This window comes from Brachyhypopomus gauderio, chromosome 4 (genome assembly GCF_052324685.1).
Source record: "Brachyhypopomus gauderio isolate BG-103 chromosome 4, BGAUD_0.2, whole genome shotgun sequence".
Classification (NCBI taxonomy): domain Eukaryota; kingdom Metazoa; phylum Chordata; class Actinopteri; order Gymnotiformes; family Hypopomidae; genus Brachyhypopomus; species Brachyhypopomus gauderio.
The window spans coordinates 32,907,593-32,924,773 of NC_135214.1; the positions used below are offsets into that span (position 1 = coordinate 32,907,593).

Here is a 17,181-nt window from a genome sequence, read left to right on the forward strand (position 1 = left end):
CTGTACGCACGAGAACATTGTTCGTTTTTTCTATACTGTATTAATGATCAAAGCGTATCTAAATCTAGGGTCACGCTTAACGATGAAAGCTGCTTTACGACGGACATTTCAGTCTCTAAACCCGTTGTTAAGTGGGACTCATTGTACATTTAACTGAACTGATCAGTTTCTGAACGATACCTGACAGTGCAGAGTTCATGCCTGTAAGGTCTTTCGGCCGGTATTGTGTTGAATTCGTTTATCCGCGCATAAAGACGCTACAGATTATATTGTCGATTTATGTTTCTATGCATAAATAAGAGCTAGACTTTAATTATCCATCACAGCAAACGGCACCACATTATCTATGTCGAAACCCACACTGGCTCAAGGGTGTTAATTATTTTAAATAAAATACACACTGGCTATACGAAGTTCACCTCTGACCACGACTTTGCAGTATTACAGCGGTATTATGTCTAAATATCTAGTTAGGACAAAACTAGAGTGCTCAATGAACTAAGTTAAAATCACTGTAACTCCGGAATATCATCTTTAGCGTTTTTATGCGTGTGCAAGCGAGGGGAGTAATTCGGTTCGGGAATAAGTAGCGGTTTATAATCTGGAAAATACGGGTAGCAATCGCGGGGGCTCCGCTGTGGCGGGTCGAGGTCGTTCCGCTCTTCAGCGCTGTTTGCAGGGTTCATCCACCTTTACAAGGTGGAATTCAAGCACATGTACGGAACTTTCAAGGTCCATTTTCAATATTGTCTAGCACCTTCAGCTTAATTAAGTTAAGCACATAGTCATCTGTAACTGCACCAGCCTCGATTTGTCCAATTAGACTGTTTATTTCCTCTTTTATTCTGTTGTGAAAAGACATTTCTGCTGCTTTCAAGTCCAACTATGAGCGATTGCTTCTGACTGGAGTCTAAGCCCCGCCCCAAATTCAGGCGAGCGTTCCTATTGGACAGTGATTAGATTTCATTCTGGCACAAATACAGCTTTGCAGAGACACACAGTGGAATACAATGACGTTCAGTCGATTGCATTTCAAGGTGGCTTCAGGCACAAATTCAGCGTTTCTTTCTTTAAATACAAATCCACAAACTGGAGCTTTTACTTTTCATTGTGGCATGTTTTCATCACATCAGTGTTGAAATCAATCCCGTGATCATTACATTTAAAGGAGACATTTATGTCTGAAATACAGTACAATGAAAAGCAATACCTCTGTGCCGTGATTACATTTCGAGCTGTATTATATGCAATTCTGACACAAATTCAGCTTTTTGGTTTTGAATGCAAATTCGTGTGTATTGTTTTTCAATAAAGAGATAAAGTGCATTGAAATGTAATGTAATAGTGCTTTTGCATTTCATTTTGGCACATATTCTGCATGTTTGTATGGAAAAGCAATGCATTTTGTGGATTGCATTTCGATTTTTGCCTAATAGCGATTACATTTCGAATTGGCACTGAATCCTCTCCATATATTTAAACTTGTTGATTTGTCATTGCGAAGTTTTGTTTCTGCCTCAAAACATTTCAAACTGTTTAATTGCCTGATGTTGTCTTCCTGGTTAGTACCTGCCTGTTTTTGACGACATTTTTGGACGAATGAATAAATAAATAAATAAATAAATAATAATAATAATAATAATAATAATAATAATAATAATAATAATAATTAATACCTCTTTCAAACCCTCATCCAATGCCAAAGAGTTGTTTGTACTTTTTTATTGTATTGTGTTTTTTGAACTTGAAATACAAAGGCAGGTTGAAGATATTACGTTGATTCACCGTTAATAGTTCAACGTTTGCGCAATCATTTAACATTAAACGTTGTTTCAACGATGAAACAACAACAGACAGTATTTAAACCATGTTTCAACCATATTTCAACGTTGAAGGTCAGTCGTGTGCCAGCTGGGAGATAACAAAGGACAGGGGATAAAACAAATACAAGAACTCAGAACAAGGCAGATAAACACACAACCACCACAATGACTTCCAAAGAGGAACTGAAACACAGGGAGTACAAGTACCAAACAAATCAAGACGAACTAGAAACACCTGAGCTGAAAGCAAGGAGGGACAAACAGGACAAGGTGAACAACAGAAGATACGGACTGGACTAACTGGGGAATGGAAAAGAAAAAAATTTAAAGATTGAACTGAAATTTTAGATACTTTTTATGACATTTCAAAGCTTTGATTAATACATTTAAATAAGACTTGTTTCCTTTCTGCTGTTGATTCTTTTTGTTTTCCTAACTCCACTGAAAGTCTCTTTATTGGAGGATGTGAGACAGAACTTAGTGATTATTTCTCCTCTTGGTCATTCTGGGTGAGTTCTTCAGAAAATTAAATAAAGTAAACATTTTGGTAACAGATTGTGATTCGTAACTTACTCTGTATGCGTGTGTAATGCCTTCTCGTGCCAACTTTTGTGTATTTAAATTGGAGAATATCGGATGGCAACACAGAACATTAATATCTAGATGTAATATGTATTTGATGATTTAGAAAAGAAATTCTCCTGAATAACAATTGTTGTTTTTTCTAAGGCTGGGCTACAAAGAGGAAGTAAACTAGTGGTGGCCTTAGATTTTTCAATGTGCAGTTAATGTACCTCAGTTCATGGTGTCAGTTTTGCTATGAGATTATATGACCGAAACTTCATTTCCACATTGCCTGAGTGATTTCATTGGACGGCTGGGTGGGAAAAGTATCAACATGTATTTTAATAGGTATCAATGCGTAATAAATTTCTGTTGTTGGCAAAATATGAGTTTCAACCATGGTACTATGGTGTATGTGGTATAGTTTTACAAAACATTTTTATCTGAAAATTATATCGCCACAAACCCTGTCTATGTGTATTTGTTGTGTTGTCACAAGGGTCCAGAATCGATGTACACTTGGAAATATGAAGTCAAGTATTGACAATTTTATTGTCAATTCTGCATATGTACAGGACAAAGAGAATCAAAATGTTGCACTGAGTAGGTTAAATTTCTGATTAAACATTGCCTACTAAATACTTTGAAAGAGGTGAACATTTTATTTGTGTAAAATGTCAGTAATTATAAAATATTACATTACAGCTTACCTGCATCACAATGGTGTTGCAGGCCTGCCCGTGGCCTGTTTAGCTTATTTTAATAGACACATCGTAATTTTAGGTACAGCCACATTTCTAGAATGCAGTTCAGTTACTTTGTTAGAAAACCAACAAGCAAAAATAATATGCAACAAAACCTTTTGTTCAATATTTATTTTACACAGGTTTTACAGTGACAACCCTCTCCAGTCCGCTAGGGGCAGCCTACAGGAATGGCGCCGTTTGTCTGCTCACTTACGAGGAAGGGTTTGAGGGGCCGGATAGCTAGCTAGGGTTGTTCAGTTGGAAGCCTAGATAGGTTGTTTCAACACCGGCACAGAAGTCAATTGACGTGAAATTAACCATTTAAACCACAAACAAGATCGCGTCAAAAGAAATTTGTTGTTGGCGCCACATTGTGACTTCCCGTCCCTGAGAGGAACATAAAGGATTCAGATGTGCGTAAACATGCACCAATGCAGCGAACACGTGCTAGTTAATGCAGCAAACGAACCAACGAGCGTAGTGGGAGTGTAAGACGGGTTTATAATAACTTTGTAAGAGGGGGAAATGTGACTTCATTAACCATAAAGGTGAACAGTAGCTGGATATATGTTTGCATTTTGATGAGAATTGCGGTCTGTCCGCTTGACAACTTCGCATGGATGCTTGCTAGCTAACTTCTCTAATTCCAGCTCACGTCTAGAATAAATGTGTCAGAAGAGAAGCACGACAGGACACAGTCTAGATAGTACACGGTAATTACTTCTGTACTGCACTGAAGTTTAAAGTGTTGTACGTTAGCACAGAGCGCACCATATTAGGGTATGCAGGCCAAAGGAGGTGGGTTTACTCAGCTAGATCCAAACTACTGTACTTTCTTTACTTTTGTTGACAGCGCCCTCTGTCGGTGATGCATCTAAACGAATTAATCTCATTTACAAACCTTTTCCCCAGTGCTATTAAAGAACTTGAACGTATAATGTTTAATTCATATATAAACATAAAAGTATCATTCAAGCACCGTTATGCAACATGAGATACTCAACTAGAAATTTCCCACATTTGTTGTAACAAAGGAGTTTCTCAGCTAATTAAACCACAACCACCGCTATGTGTAATTTATTGATCCTGCACAGTTCACAGTTGCATCCCTGCATATCTGACCTCTGTTTTGAATTGCGAGTCACTTCTTTAACACTTTTTTTTGCACTATTTATTCAGCGCTTCTGTAACCACATGCTACTGACAACTAATTCACTCCAGTAGCTGATCTGGAGTCAGTCCCGCCCTAACCAAACATTAATTTTCACTATAGTAATATAATTGGTCGGACTGATCTGAGATCTAGCCTTTACACCATTACTCTGTTCTTATTGCTGAACAGTTGTTTCCTGATTCGGACCCCTTCTTCTTATATGTAGAAGTGTGTGTCACTGAAACACTCACTGCTCTGTTCCTCTGTCTTCAGGGTTTCATCTTTGGTAAGATCTTGGGCATCTGCTTTCTTTAATTATTCAATGTGCTTTTATTTCTTTGTGTCAGTTGCCTAAGCTAGCAGGTTTATCACATACTTTTAGGATAAATCACGCATTTTCGTCTCAGATAATATACAAACTGATGTCTGCCAGTCTTCTTGTCATCACAGATACCTAATATGAAACATTTGTTAGTAATATAATAATCTAAATATGGGTTAATATTATTAGTCCTTTTTTACCTAATAGTCTTAATACATTGTTTAAACAAAAGTGTTCATATGTAGATCTGATAAAACAAATATGTCTGTAGGTGTACAGTTACTTTTATTTTTTTAAGTTCCTGACAATATGTTGAAGTGCTAAACAATGTAATGATGCTCACTTCACCAACCAAAGATGATAAAATGAAACAAAGATTGATGCAGAATTAATTAGGCTTGCTGACATTTTAGCAAATTGTTTGAATAATGAATAGAAATTCAGTGTAAATCAGAAATATTAGCAGACTCTTAACAAGTGATCTTGTTTTGAAAAGCCTTGAAATATTAATTCTACAACTTAAACATGCTTTCTAGGAGCAGCATAGATGCCCCTAGTGGGAGTGGGTTCTCCTGCCTCAGGGTTCTCCTGCCCCAGGGCTCTCTTGCCCCAGAGTTGCCCTGTCGTTCTGTTATGAGCAGACCTGTGGAGCTGCTCTTGACTCTCTTACAATGTTACTGTGGCTGCCGAGGTGATGAAAAAGGAACAAGGACAAAACTGTGATGAAGGCAGCTCTATTAAGCTGCCACTATTAAGCAACGCCACATGGTTCCTGTAACAGGGGTGTTGTACTCTGAGGCTCATTGTAAGAATCCTATTTCGTTTTGCGCTGGTAGTTTAGTGGTGCAAATTGCTCAGTGGTTCGTCTTACGGTTTGTGTTTCATCCCATCATGCATTGCAGCACTTGTGTCTTCTGCAACGCTTTGCCAAAGCGTCAGCATGGTTGCCTCATGCACACAATCGGTTTCTGGTTTGAGAAAGCGGGGAGTTCTTTTGTGACGCTTGTTGTTCAGAATCAGCATTTCAGTTGGTCAAATGGGCTGCACCTCAAAGTTCAGTAACACCTCCAAAAAAAAAAAACTGTTGAATCCCACTTGTGAAATTCAACCGTCGTGCAAAGCATTAGTCTCGCTGAACCTTGACCTGTTGCGTTGACCCCTGCCCCGTGGCATCTGTGCAGGTGCGATGGTGACGTTAGTGGCCCTGCCATTCACGTCGCCCTTCTTCACGAGCGCTGGGATCTGGTGGAGGCGTGTGCTCAGTTCCTCAACACCCAATGGCAACGCAGCATGGGAGCGAGGCTGCACTCACTCCGCCAATCCAACAACACCAGCTACCCTGTGTGTCTCCTCCTGCTGGAGGGTGAAAGACACGCCCCCGACGAGAAGCTGATAGGCCACGCCCGCGTGTCGCGTGTGCTGGGCAGCAGGAGCCTGTTTGTGGAGTCGGTGGTGGTGCACAGGGAGCTGCGGGGGAAGGGCTACGGGCGAATCCTGATGGAGGGCGTGGAGCGCTACGCCCGGGCCCGGGGTTGCAACCGCCTCTGCCTCACCACACACGACAAGCAGCACTTCTACGCCCACCTGGGCTTCGTGCCGTCGCGACCTGTCCAGAACGTGGGCACTCTGGCCTCCTTCATGCCCCTGGAGCAGCTGCACAAGTTCTGCCGCCCCAACGAGAGCGAGACTGCGAGGGGCGGGACCGTCGCGGTCAGGCACACTTCTCCACCAATGACAGCTGGTCCTCCTCTCCCTGCTCCAGCCGTCCTTCCTACTCTACCACCTCCTCCACCCCTCTTACCCCTCACCTCTTTTGCCCCTCTTCCCTCTGTTTCCTCCCTTTTCCCTTCTTTACCTGTTCCCCCTCCTCCACTCCCACCCCCTCTTTCCTCTCTACCCTCTGTCCCTCCACCTGCCCCACCTGCTCCTCCATCCTTATGGACCCCAGTAGATCAGACTCTAGAACACACGCCGTACACAGATGGACGAGGACTGCCTATCTTCTGGATGCACAAGGACATCTGACCTTCACAGTCATGTCACATAAAGGCATGCAGTCCAGGTCCTGTAAAACCTCACTGGCATGATCCTAGTCAAATGCCAACCACACGGTGCTTTATGTACAGTAGAGACTGGAAACTGCCTCCAAGATTTCTGGAGAATTGTGATCAGAATACTGAAACAATCTGTGCCTTAGTACCAAAGATAAAAAAAAAAACTTCACTGTATAATGTATCATCATTGATTCTGAACAGAACATAACATCACTGCTGGACTCTTTGAAAGTGCATAATAATTTGAATGTTTTGTGTTTGAATTAAAACTGAAAAACTCTCCCATGTCGTGTCCATAGGTTCTTTATGCTTTAGAGCAATTGCAGAGGTCCTGGGTACGTTTTACTCTCAGCAGAAGAACGTCCACCTTTTTCTTTTGATTTCAAGCCTGGCATTTTGTTAGATTAAGTATATTTTGATTTTCTTTCACTCAAGCAACCATTTCTGTTATACTGAACCACAGCTGATTGGCTGGCTCAGACTACATGGTCACTACCATTCAGCTGCAGGAATAATTGATCATTTAATTAATCAGAATTATACATTATACATACAGTTGTGATCAAATTTATTCAACCCCCAATGCTGCGAAGGGTTTTATGGAATTCAGTGCACATTTGTAATTGTGTTCATAATGAAATCTTACAAGGACTTGTTAAAGAACTAAATGCAACTAAGATAGCATCAATTTTTTTTGTCATAAAGTATTAAATGGCCTTTTTGTGATTTCTTCATTGACACAATTATTCAACCCCTTTACGACTACCACTCCTAAGAACAGAGGTTCATTCCAGTGTTTTCCATCAGGTATTGAAAACATCTGTGGATGTCAACGAGCAGCAATCAAGCATGATAAGCACCAATTAGGCAGATTTAAAAGGACTGTGATACTCAGCTCCTTCTAGACATCTACTGGTGTGTTTCCAAGCATGGTGAAGGCAAGAGAATGGTCCCAGAAGACAAGAGAAGAGGTTATTGCTCTTCACAAGAATGGCAATGGATATAAAAAGATTGCGAAGTTGTTAAATATTCCAAGAGACACTATCGGAAGTATCATTCGCAAGTTCAAGTTAAAGGGCACAGTGGAAACGTTACCTGGTCGTGGCAGAAAGAAGATCCTGACCGCGACTGCTGTGTGCTACCTGAAGCGTAATGTGGAGAAAAATCCCCGCGTGACTGCTAAGGAACTGAAAAAAGACCTGTCAGATGTGGGCACTGAAGTTTCAGCTCAGACAATAAGGCGCGCACTGCATAACGAAGACCTCCATGCCAGAACGCCCAGACGCACCCCCTTGCTGACTCCAAAGAACAAGAAAAGTCGACTGCAGTATGCCAAAAGTCATGTGGACAAGCCACAAAGGTTTTGGAACAGTGTACTGTGGTCAGATGAAACTAAATTAGAACTGTTTGGGACAATGGACCAGCGCTATGTTTGGAGAAGGAAGAACCAGGCTTATGAACAAAAGAACACCTTGCCTACTGTGAAGCATGGCGGGGGGTCAATTATGCTTTGGGGCTGTTTTGCTTCTAATGGTACAGGAAAGCTTCAACGTGTGCAGGGTACCATGAATTCCCTTCAGTACCAGGAGATCTTGGAGGAAAATGTGATGGAGTCAGTCACAAACCTGCGGCTTGGGAGACGTTGGACCTTCCAACAGGACAATGATCCGAAGCACACATCCAAGTCCACTAGAGCATGGTTGAACATGAAAGGCTGGAACATTCTAGAGTGGCCATCGCAATCACCAGACTTAAATCCAATTGAGAACCTCTGGTGGGACCTAAAGAAGGCAGTTGCAGTGCGCAAGCCTAAGAATGTGACTGAACTGGAGGCTTTTGCCCATGAAGAATGGGCTAAGATACCCATAGGTCGCTGCAAGACACTTGTGTCAAGCTATGCTTCACGCTTGAAAGCTGTCATAACTGGAAAAGGATGTTGTACTAAGTACTAAAAAATAATGTCACTAGGGGGTTGAATAAAACTGATAATGATGTGAGCACAGTAAAGACATTTGTGGTTATTCCATCATAAATATTATGTTATGTTTGTCTAATTTATAAGTGCCTCTTTGATATAATTGTAAATAAGATGACTGAAATGATCAAAATCAATGTCAAACTGGCCAAAACACTTTATTTCAGTGGGGGTTGAATAAATTTGATCACAACTGTAGTTTGCATCTGATTTGCCAGAAATAGTAGATTTACATTGTTTACAAAATTAATATTACAATAAATGTAAATGCTCGTTTCTCTTAGTAAAATAATGTAACAGTTCTTTATACAATTCACTTATGTTTTGAATCCTTTACTTTTAGCTTAGTTTGTTTTTAAAATACATTGGTACCATTGGTACCATTGCAGGTAACCACACAGTGATGGTTTGATCCCCTGGGCAATATCATGAATAAAATTAATTTAGCTCAAACAAGTTTACTAAATTGGAACTGTGGACTCTGTAAGTTCATGGTGAAATTAAATCTGTTCTACAGGAGGAGCCGTCATGGTTTGGAGGGTCTGCACCCTGGCCCTTCTTATCTTTACCACGTGTCTCGGCAACTCCGTCACCAGGGCGGGGCCTGATGTGGGGAGGCGTGGCTTCTCTGTGGTTTGGAACATGCCTACTTCAAGATGTGAGCGTCTCCACGGCGTCACGCTGCCCCTGCAGAAGTACGGGATCATACACAATGTGGAGCAGAAATTCCTGGGTGAGGGAATAAGTCTGTTTTATGAGTGCCGTCTCGGCTTGTACCCGCACGTCAGTCGGCAGAACCGGATCATCAACGGTGGGATACCACAACAGGGCCATCTGGAGGGTCACCTCACACTGACTGAACATCAGCTCCACGTACTTTTAGGTAAGCACTTCGCCGGATTGGCTGTGCTGGACTGGGAGGCGTGGCAACCTCTGTGGAGACAGAACTTTGGCACACGGAAGGTGTACAAGAGGCTGTCCAGACTGTTGGTGTGGCAGAGACATTCGGAGATGTCTGAGGAGAATGTGACGTCACTGGCAACAGAGGAGTTTGAGACTGCAGCAAGGGCGTTCATGGAAGGAACCCTGCGTCTTGGAGTTCGTGTTCGCCCCAGAGGATTGTGGGGGTTTTATGGGCTGCCTGGTTGTTACAACTACCACGGAGCTAAGAGGAGTGGGTACACAGGGCAGTGTAAACCTAGTACAGAGACAATGAATGACAGACTGGCATTTTTATGGCAACACTCCACTGCACTGTACCCAAGTGTGTACGTGAGCCGTAAGTTAGCGGGCCACCCCGACACACGGCTCATGATGAGACATCGCATACTAGAGGCACTTCGAGTGGCTTCCCAGCATGCACCTAGTTCCCAGCCAATCCCGGTCCTACCTTACGCTAGAGTGGCCTTCATACATACCCTGCAGTTCCTGAACCAGGTATACACACTCACCATTGCTCTGCCTCTAGCCATTAACTGCTTGCTCCATACATAGTATTAGAAGAAAAGCTACAATTAGTGGACTACACAAAAGTGTAAGTGACCTTCCAAAATACAACCTAATGTAAGTTTGCTTAAGCTTAGCCAATGAAACCTAAAAAGTACAAAAATGTGCATATTTTTAAACTTCATTTATTGGCATTAACTTGCCAACAGCACAAATCCCCAGCCTGCACACACCTCCCTCATCTTCCCCTCTCTAGACCTGACAGAGCAGGAGCAGCAGCAGATTGGTTCTCCTAACAGAGCAAACTGAATTCCATTGTGTGCATCCTTGTGTGTGTGTGTGTGTGTGTGTGTGTGTTTGTGTGATTGCAGACAGATCTGGAACACACTCTGGGAGAGGCTGCAGCTCTAGGAGCAGCTGGGGTAGTGCTGTGGGGCGAGCTGAGTTTTACCAAGTCCCGGGTCAGCACGTGTGTGTGTGTGTGTGTGTGTGTGTGTGTGTGTGTGTGTGTGTGTGTGTGTGTGTGTGTGTGTGTGTGTGTGTGTGTGTGTGTGTGTGTGTGTGTTCAGCACCTTCCACGCTGGACAACACTCTCATTATTGAATTTTAAGTTTGCATGTTTGTATTATGTTTATCTGTGATATGATCTATATTTATCTGTAATAGATGTGTATTTATCTGTGAAAACAAAACCATATGAATGTGTGGAGTGTTGTACAGAACTAATGGTGTGAAGCTCTTTCTATCCCTCCACTTTTCCCTTCTCACTCACTCTCTCTCTCCCTCCAGGACCAGTGTGTTCTTCTCCGCGATTACATCAACTCCGTCCTTGGTGTGTACGTGAAGACTCTACAACAAGCAACGACGCGCTGCAGTCAGATCGTGTGCCATGGCAACGGCCGCTGTGCCAGACGCAAGCCTCACTCTGGCCACACCATCCCCGTGTTTCACGACGAGTGTGAGCCTGACGTGGACCTGCCGTCTCACTTCAAATGTGTGTGTTACGAAGGCTGGAGTGGAGCACGGTGCGAGAACACCGAACGAGTGTGACGCGGGACAGCAGTAGAACCTTTTAATTACAGTTTCCGAGACACAACAGAATACACCAAGATGTGTGTTCTGTATGCCGTTAGTTTTAACATGACAGAATTAACCTGCAGATCTGTGGTTGATTACTCCAGACTGGGAAGGTTACCTTTTACAATAAAGCTGCTACTGCACAAAGAGCTTGATTTTTACACCCTATAATCAGAACCGGCCCTGACCAATGTGGTGCCCTAGGCGAGATTTTGGTTGGTGCCCCCTGCATCAATCAATCAATCATCGGGTTGATTGTATCACTATTAAAGAAACAAATAAAAAGCAAATGACTTAAATATTACCATATAACAAGCAATAAATATAAAGGTGTTGCACAAAATTTATTTTGCTGTTTATACAGTTGTGATCAAATTTATTCAACCCCCACTGAAATAAAGTGTTTTGGCCAGTTTGACATTGATTTTGATCATTTCAGTCATCTTATTTACAATTATATCAAAGAGGCACTTATAATATAGACAAACATAACATAATATTTATGATGGAATAACCACAAATGTCTTTACTGTGCTCACATCATTATCAGTTTTATTCAACCCCCTAGTGACATTATTTTTTAGTACTTAGTACAACATCATTTTCCAGTTATGACAGCTTTCAAGCGTGAAGCATAGCTTGACACAAGTGTCTTGCAGCGACCTATGGGTATCTTAGCCCATTCTTCATGGGCAAAAGCCTCCAGTTCAGTCACATTCTTAGGCTTGCGCACTGCAACTGCCTTCTTTAGGTCCCACCAGAGGTTCTCAATTGGATTTAAGTCTGGTGATTGCGATGGCCACTCTAGAATGTTCCAGCCTTTCATGTTCAACCATGCTCTAGTGGACTTGGATGTGTGCTTCGGATCATTGTCCTGTTGGAAGGTCCAACGTCTCCCAAGCCGCAGGTTTGTGACTGACTCCATCACATTTTCCTCCAAGATCTCCTGGTACTGAAGGGAATTCATGGTACCCTGCACACGTTGAAGCTTTCCTGTACCATTAGAAGCAAAACAGCCCCAAAGCATAATTGACCCCCCGCCATGCTTCACAGTAGGCAAGGTGTTCTTTTGTTCATAAGCCTGGTTCTTCCTTCTCCAAACATAGCGCTGGTCCATTGTCCCAAACAGTTCTAATTTAGTTTCATCTGACCACAGTACACTGTCCCAAAACCTTTGTGGCTTGTCCACATGACTTTTGGCATACTGCAGTCGACTTTTCTTGTTCTTTGGAGTCAGCAAGGGGGTGCGTCTGGGCGTCTTTTTTCAGTTCCTTAGCAGTCACGCGGGGATTTTTCTCCACATTACGCTTCAGGTAGCGCACAGCAGTCGCGGTCAGGATCTTCTTTCTGCCACGACCAGGTAACGTTTCCACTGTGCCCTTTAACTTGAACTTGCGAATGATACTTCCGATAGTGTCTCTTGGAATATTTAACAACTTCGCAATCTTTTTATATCCATTGCCATTCTTGTGAAGAGCAATAACCTCTTCTCTTGTCTTCTGGGACCATTCTCTTGCCTTCACCATGCTTGGAAACACACCAGTAGATGTCTAGAAGGAGCTGAGTATCACAGTCCTTTTAAATCTGCCTAATTGGTGCTTATCATGCTTGATTGCTGCTCGTTGACATCCACAGATGTTTTCAATACCTGATGGAAAACACTGGAATGAACCTCTGTTCTTAGGAGTGGTAGTCGTAAAGGGGTTGAATAATTGTGTCAATGAAGAAATCACAAAAAGGCCATTTAATACTTTATGACAAAAAAAAATTGATGCTATCTTAGTTGCATTTAGTTCTTTAACAAGTCCTTGTAAGATTTCATTATGAACACAATTACAAATGTGCACTGAATTCCATAAAACCCTTCGCAGCATTGGGGGTTGAATAAATTTGATCACAACTGTATCGTATTTACTTCCCCTTGGCGAAATCATTAGGAGGCATGGATTGCAATTTCACTGTTATGCTGATGATGTTCAGATTTATTTATGTACTAAACCAACTCTTAGTCCCTCACTATCTATTTTGAGTGACTGCTTGACTGATGTTCAGGTATGGATGAAGGAGAATTTCCTTAGCCTGAACATGAGCAAGTCAGAGGTAATGTTAATATCTACACAAGCAATTATGAAAAAATTAGCTGGTGCTGTCTTCTGTCCCGAATCTTTCTGTCTCGTTATCAAGTCAGATCAAAAACGTGGGTGTTATTTTTGACTCTGCCATGTCTTTTGAACCTCATATTAAATAACTATGCAAGACAGCTTTTTTCCATCTAAGGGGCATTGCGAAGATTCACCCTTTCCTCTCTACTACAGCTGCTGAAAAAGTTATTCACTCATTTGTAACATTCAGAATTGATTATTGCAATGCTATTTTATATGGTCTCCCAGCTCGAGTACTGAATCGTTTGCAAGCTGTGCAAAATTCAGCTGCGAGGGTCTTGACGCACTCGAAATATTACTCCTATATTCAGTGGCGTGCACACATAGACATCAGGTGGTGCTAAAGCACCACCAACTCTGCCCTTTATCAACGAAAGTGCCCTTTTGAAACTTCGTTTTTTTAATTTTTTTTTTATTATTATTAAAAACAATGCCCTGAAATGCGCCACCACCTCGCACACACCCGAGCTCCAGGTGTGCGAGCTCTCTCTTCCTTTTAACACCAGATGCACTGCAGCAGCAGTTCAGTTCAGCGAGTGGAAGGAAGCGTCTTCAGCACAGCACGCACGGTCACAGTCGGGGATAGGGCTTTCAGTGTTGCTGGTCCCAAGCTGTGGAATGGCCTTCCACCTGAGCTCCGTGCCTGTGCGTTGTTTTCCATGTTAAAAATTGGCCTTAAGGCTCACTTATTTCAATTAGCATATACTTGAGGTTCTGTACCATGATTTATTTTTGCTGATGTTTATTTCTTTGTGACCTTGGCTGGCTTGAAAGGCGCTTAAAAAAAATTTTTTATTATTATTATTATTATTACCACCAGTGCAAATCAGTGCAATTTGCCTACTGCAACATTGTTATTATTTCAAAAGTGCATCTGCAATGAACAGAGGAGCATATGTGTGTTTTAATATATATTTATTTTAAAACTTGCTGAACTAAGCTAATAACAGCACCCACTAGGATTGGGCAGTATGATGACTATTGTAAAATTGTGGCAGTATATTAACCACGTGCCGTGATGCAACGTGCCAAATATGTAATTTGAAAAATGGGGCATTTAAGACATTGTGCGCATCCGTCATTGATTGGTTATGGAGTGGTTGTGTTCACTAATATCAGAGAGGGGAAAAAGGCACAATGACGATTGAGTGTTAGTTGTGAGTTAAGCAAGCTGGTTTCAAAGAAAAACACCACTGCTACAGGTTGGCAGCATTTTGGATTTGTTTCAAATAAAAATGAGAGCCAGCAAATCTATATGAGTCAGTGTGTAAGATCTGCTTACAAAAACTATCCACCAAAGATGGAAACACATCAAAATGCATTCTCATATTAAAACTAAGCATCCTTCAATTACAATTCAGAAGGTGCTAGAAAAGTCACGCCCCCACCATTCTAATTCGAAATATGATTGGTTGATTAAACTGCCAATCCATAATAAAAGCTCTCAACGTAAAAGGCAAGGGTATGCCACAGATAAACAGGAGGAACTTTCTCTCTTTTACCTAGAAACAACGGTGTGAAATATTCTGATTAGTTGATTTTTAAATTTCAGCCCTGAGATCCCTAGCATTTGTCTATATTGCCTATTGGAAGGGCCGGTGTTTTGTGCTCGTTTGTGCTATTAAGGCTTTTGAGTAATTTAAAAATACGTTTTCTGACCTGTGACGTCACGGAGCCCCCCCCCCCCCCACGTCCAAATTTCTCCAATGTAGTCCCATTCGTTTGTGCTACGTTTGTGCTCATTTGTGCCGTCAAAACGCTTCAGTCACTTGCTTTGTAAAGTTACAGTCGTTTTATTTTTCACACGCGTGACCTCACCAGCCCCCCCCCCCCCCTCCACGTCCAAATCACTCCAAACTGGTCTCATTCGTTTGTGCTACGTTATAGTGTCTCTCACGGGGGAAGGAACTATGTCTGTCAACATGAAAAATCCGTCAAGCACAATGCACGCAGCGACCAGTGGAAAATTTCCCTTATTTTTTTAATAAAAAACTTGACAGGTATGAAAGAGTAAAAGTACTAATAGAGTAATAGTACTCCAGTAGTCTTGTCTTTTACACCATTGCATTGTTTTTTATTTCTTAATCTGAAGATCAGAACTGGCCCCTGAGTCTGGCGGGGTCTTGATTTAAGGGAATTTCTGGAGTCCAACCTATATTTGCTAGATGCTTTGATTACACAACTACAGCACTTTTTGTAACTCAGTCTGGATAAGGGCATCTGGATAATGCCTGAAATTCAGATGTAAATGTAAATGTATATATGCAAAGCACAAGCTCTCTCTCTCTCAAGGAGAAAACTCTTTACTGCCTTCTGTTAAAATCTATCCTATCATGCTTCCATAAACACACACACACACACACACACACACACACACACTCTCTCTCTCTCTCTCTCTCTCTCTCTCTCTCTCTCTCTTAATTAGAAGCCCTCGATTACTTTTTTAACCAAAGCAATGCCTTACACCATTATTTACCTTTTGACATTTTGTTTTATACTTTCAGAGCAGGTTCTCATAAAGGCATGTACAACAGATAAAAAACACAGTATTGTTGCTTCCTCTCTCTCTCTTAAAATCCCTGGAAGCTATGCTATGGAAGCTATGGAAGCTACAACAAATATAAAATTCATTGATGACCCTGCTTGGATTACAAATTCATCAGTCTGATACATTATGGTGTCTGGAGAGATTATATCTCTTGGCTATCCTGGGAACATCTTGGTATCCCTGAAGAAGCACTATAAGAGCTACTGCCCCTGCGACCCAGACCAGGATAAGCCGATGAAAATGAATGGATGGATGGAAATTATTATTATTAATGTTAAATGTAATGTTATATAATATAGTATTTAATAGACTTTTCTAATATATAATGTACAGTATATTATAGATGGAACGTCAATGTGGTGCGCCATCTGCAGGACAGGTGGCTTATTGCGCACACAGATGCCTATTTTCGAGGCAATGGTACCAAGTGTAGCTGCTCCTGAAAGGAAAGTTTCCGCTACACCTTATTTACTTTTAAGACTTTCCTATCCCGTGTGTTGAATATGTATGTATAGCTAAAAAAATGACTTCGGAGGCGAAGTTTTGCGCTTGAAGCCTCGACGTCCCCCTCTCGACGGACTCGACCCCCTCGGCGCCGCGGACCTATCGCGAGGTGGTCGCCGTGCGCTCGGAGGAAAGATGGCGCAGGCTCTCTCAGAAGAGGAGTTCCACCGTATGCAGGTAATTACCTCCTTGTTTACATTTTTTAAAAACTCGGATAGTAGTCTGTCCTGTCGTTAACGTGTCAGTTTGTGCTTTTGCTCCGAAAAAGATTTTTTTTTGCCGTGTCAGAGAATGTTTGCAACGCCCGTAGGCCACTGATGTTGTGAGGGAGGGAGGCGGCTTTATATCCCGTGACGGTCAGTTAGCTCACGCGCTAGCCGCTAGCTGTGCTAACTGGCAAGCTAACGCTAGACGCTAGGTGTGCTAACTGGCAAGCTAACGCTAGACGCTAGCTGTGCTAACTGGCAAGCTAACGCTAGACGCTAGCTGTGCTAACTGAGCATGCTAACGCTAGACGCTAGCTGTGCGGCCAATAGGGTTAGCTGGATGGCTAGCATGCTAGCTAACCATCATGCAGTCTTGAGTATGATGTGAAGTCTTTGTGGATTTACGATATCCACATGTGTTGTGTATTATTTGTGTATATGTGTATTATTATTATTTAAACTACTGTCAGGCGTTAACGTATATATATGGATAAATGTTGCCTGGCTTCCTAATTACCAGTTAGCATGCCAGTTAGCTTCACAGGGCGCTAACTAGCTAGCAATGGTTTCCTGCCTTTCCTGAGCAGCAAACGCATAGCCT

The 17,181-nt window shown here is 42.0% G+C and overlaps 2 protein-coding genes across 3 annotated transcripts in view; both read left to right on the plus strand.

Annotated features, from left to right (window-relative positions):
* Positions 1–3,367: 3,367 nt before the first annotated feature.
* On the plus strand, positions 3,368–11,641 carry LOC143513088 (hyaluronidase-1-like). Of its 2 annotated transcripts, XM_077004079.1 has the most exons (5): positions 3,514–3,546; positions 4,476–4,572; positions 9,155–10,074; positions 10,455–10,544; positions 10,873–11,641. In XM_077004079.1, the coding sequence occupies exons 3-5, from the start codon at positions 9,166–9,168 to the stop codon at positions 11,131–11,133; spliced, it is 1,260 nt and encodes a 419-aa protein (XP_076860194.1). In that variant the 5' UTR covers positions 3,514–3,546; positions 4,476–4,572; positions 9,155–9,165; the 3' UTR covers positions 11,134–11,641. The 2 variants fall into 2 exon arrangements, with proteins under 2 accessions (XP_076860193.1, XP_076860194.1); XM_077004078.1 differs by lacking the exon at positions 4,476–4,572 and having other exon boundaries at positions 3,368–3,546.
* Positions 11,642–16,283: 4,642 nt separating this feature from the next.
* gripap1 (GRIP1 associated protein 1) overlaps positions 16,284–17,181 on the plus strand; it is a 48,613-nt gene continuing 47,715 nt past the window's right edge. Inside the window, 1 exon segment of the mRNA XM_077004080.1 lies at positions 16,284–16,551. Within this exon segment, the coding sequence (XP_076860195.1) occupies positions 16,510–16,551 (42 nt within the window). The 5' untranslated portion in view covers positions 16,284–16,509.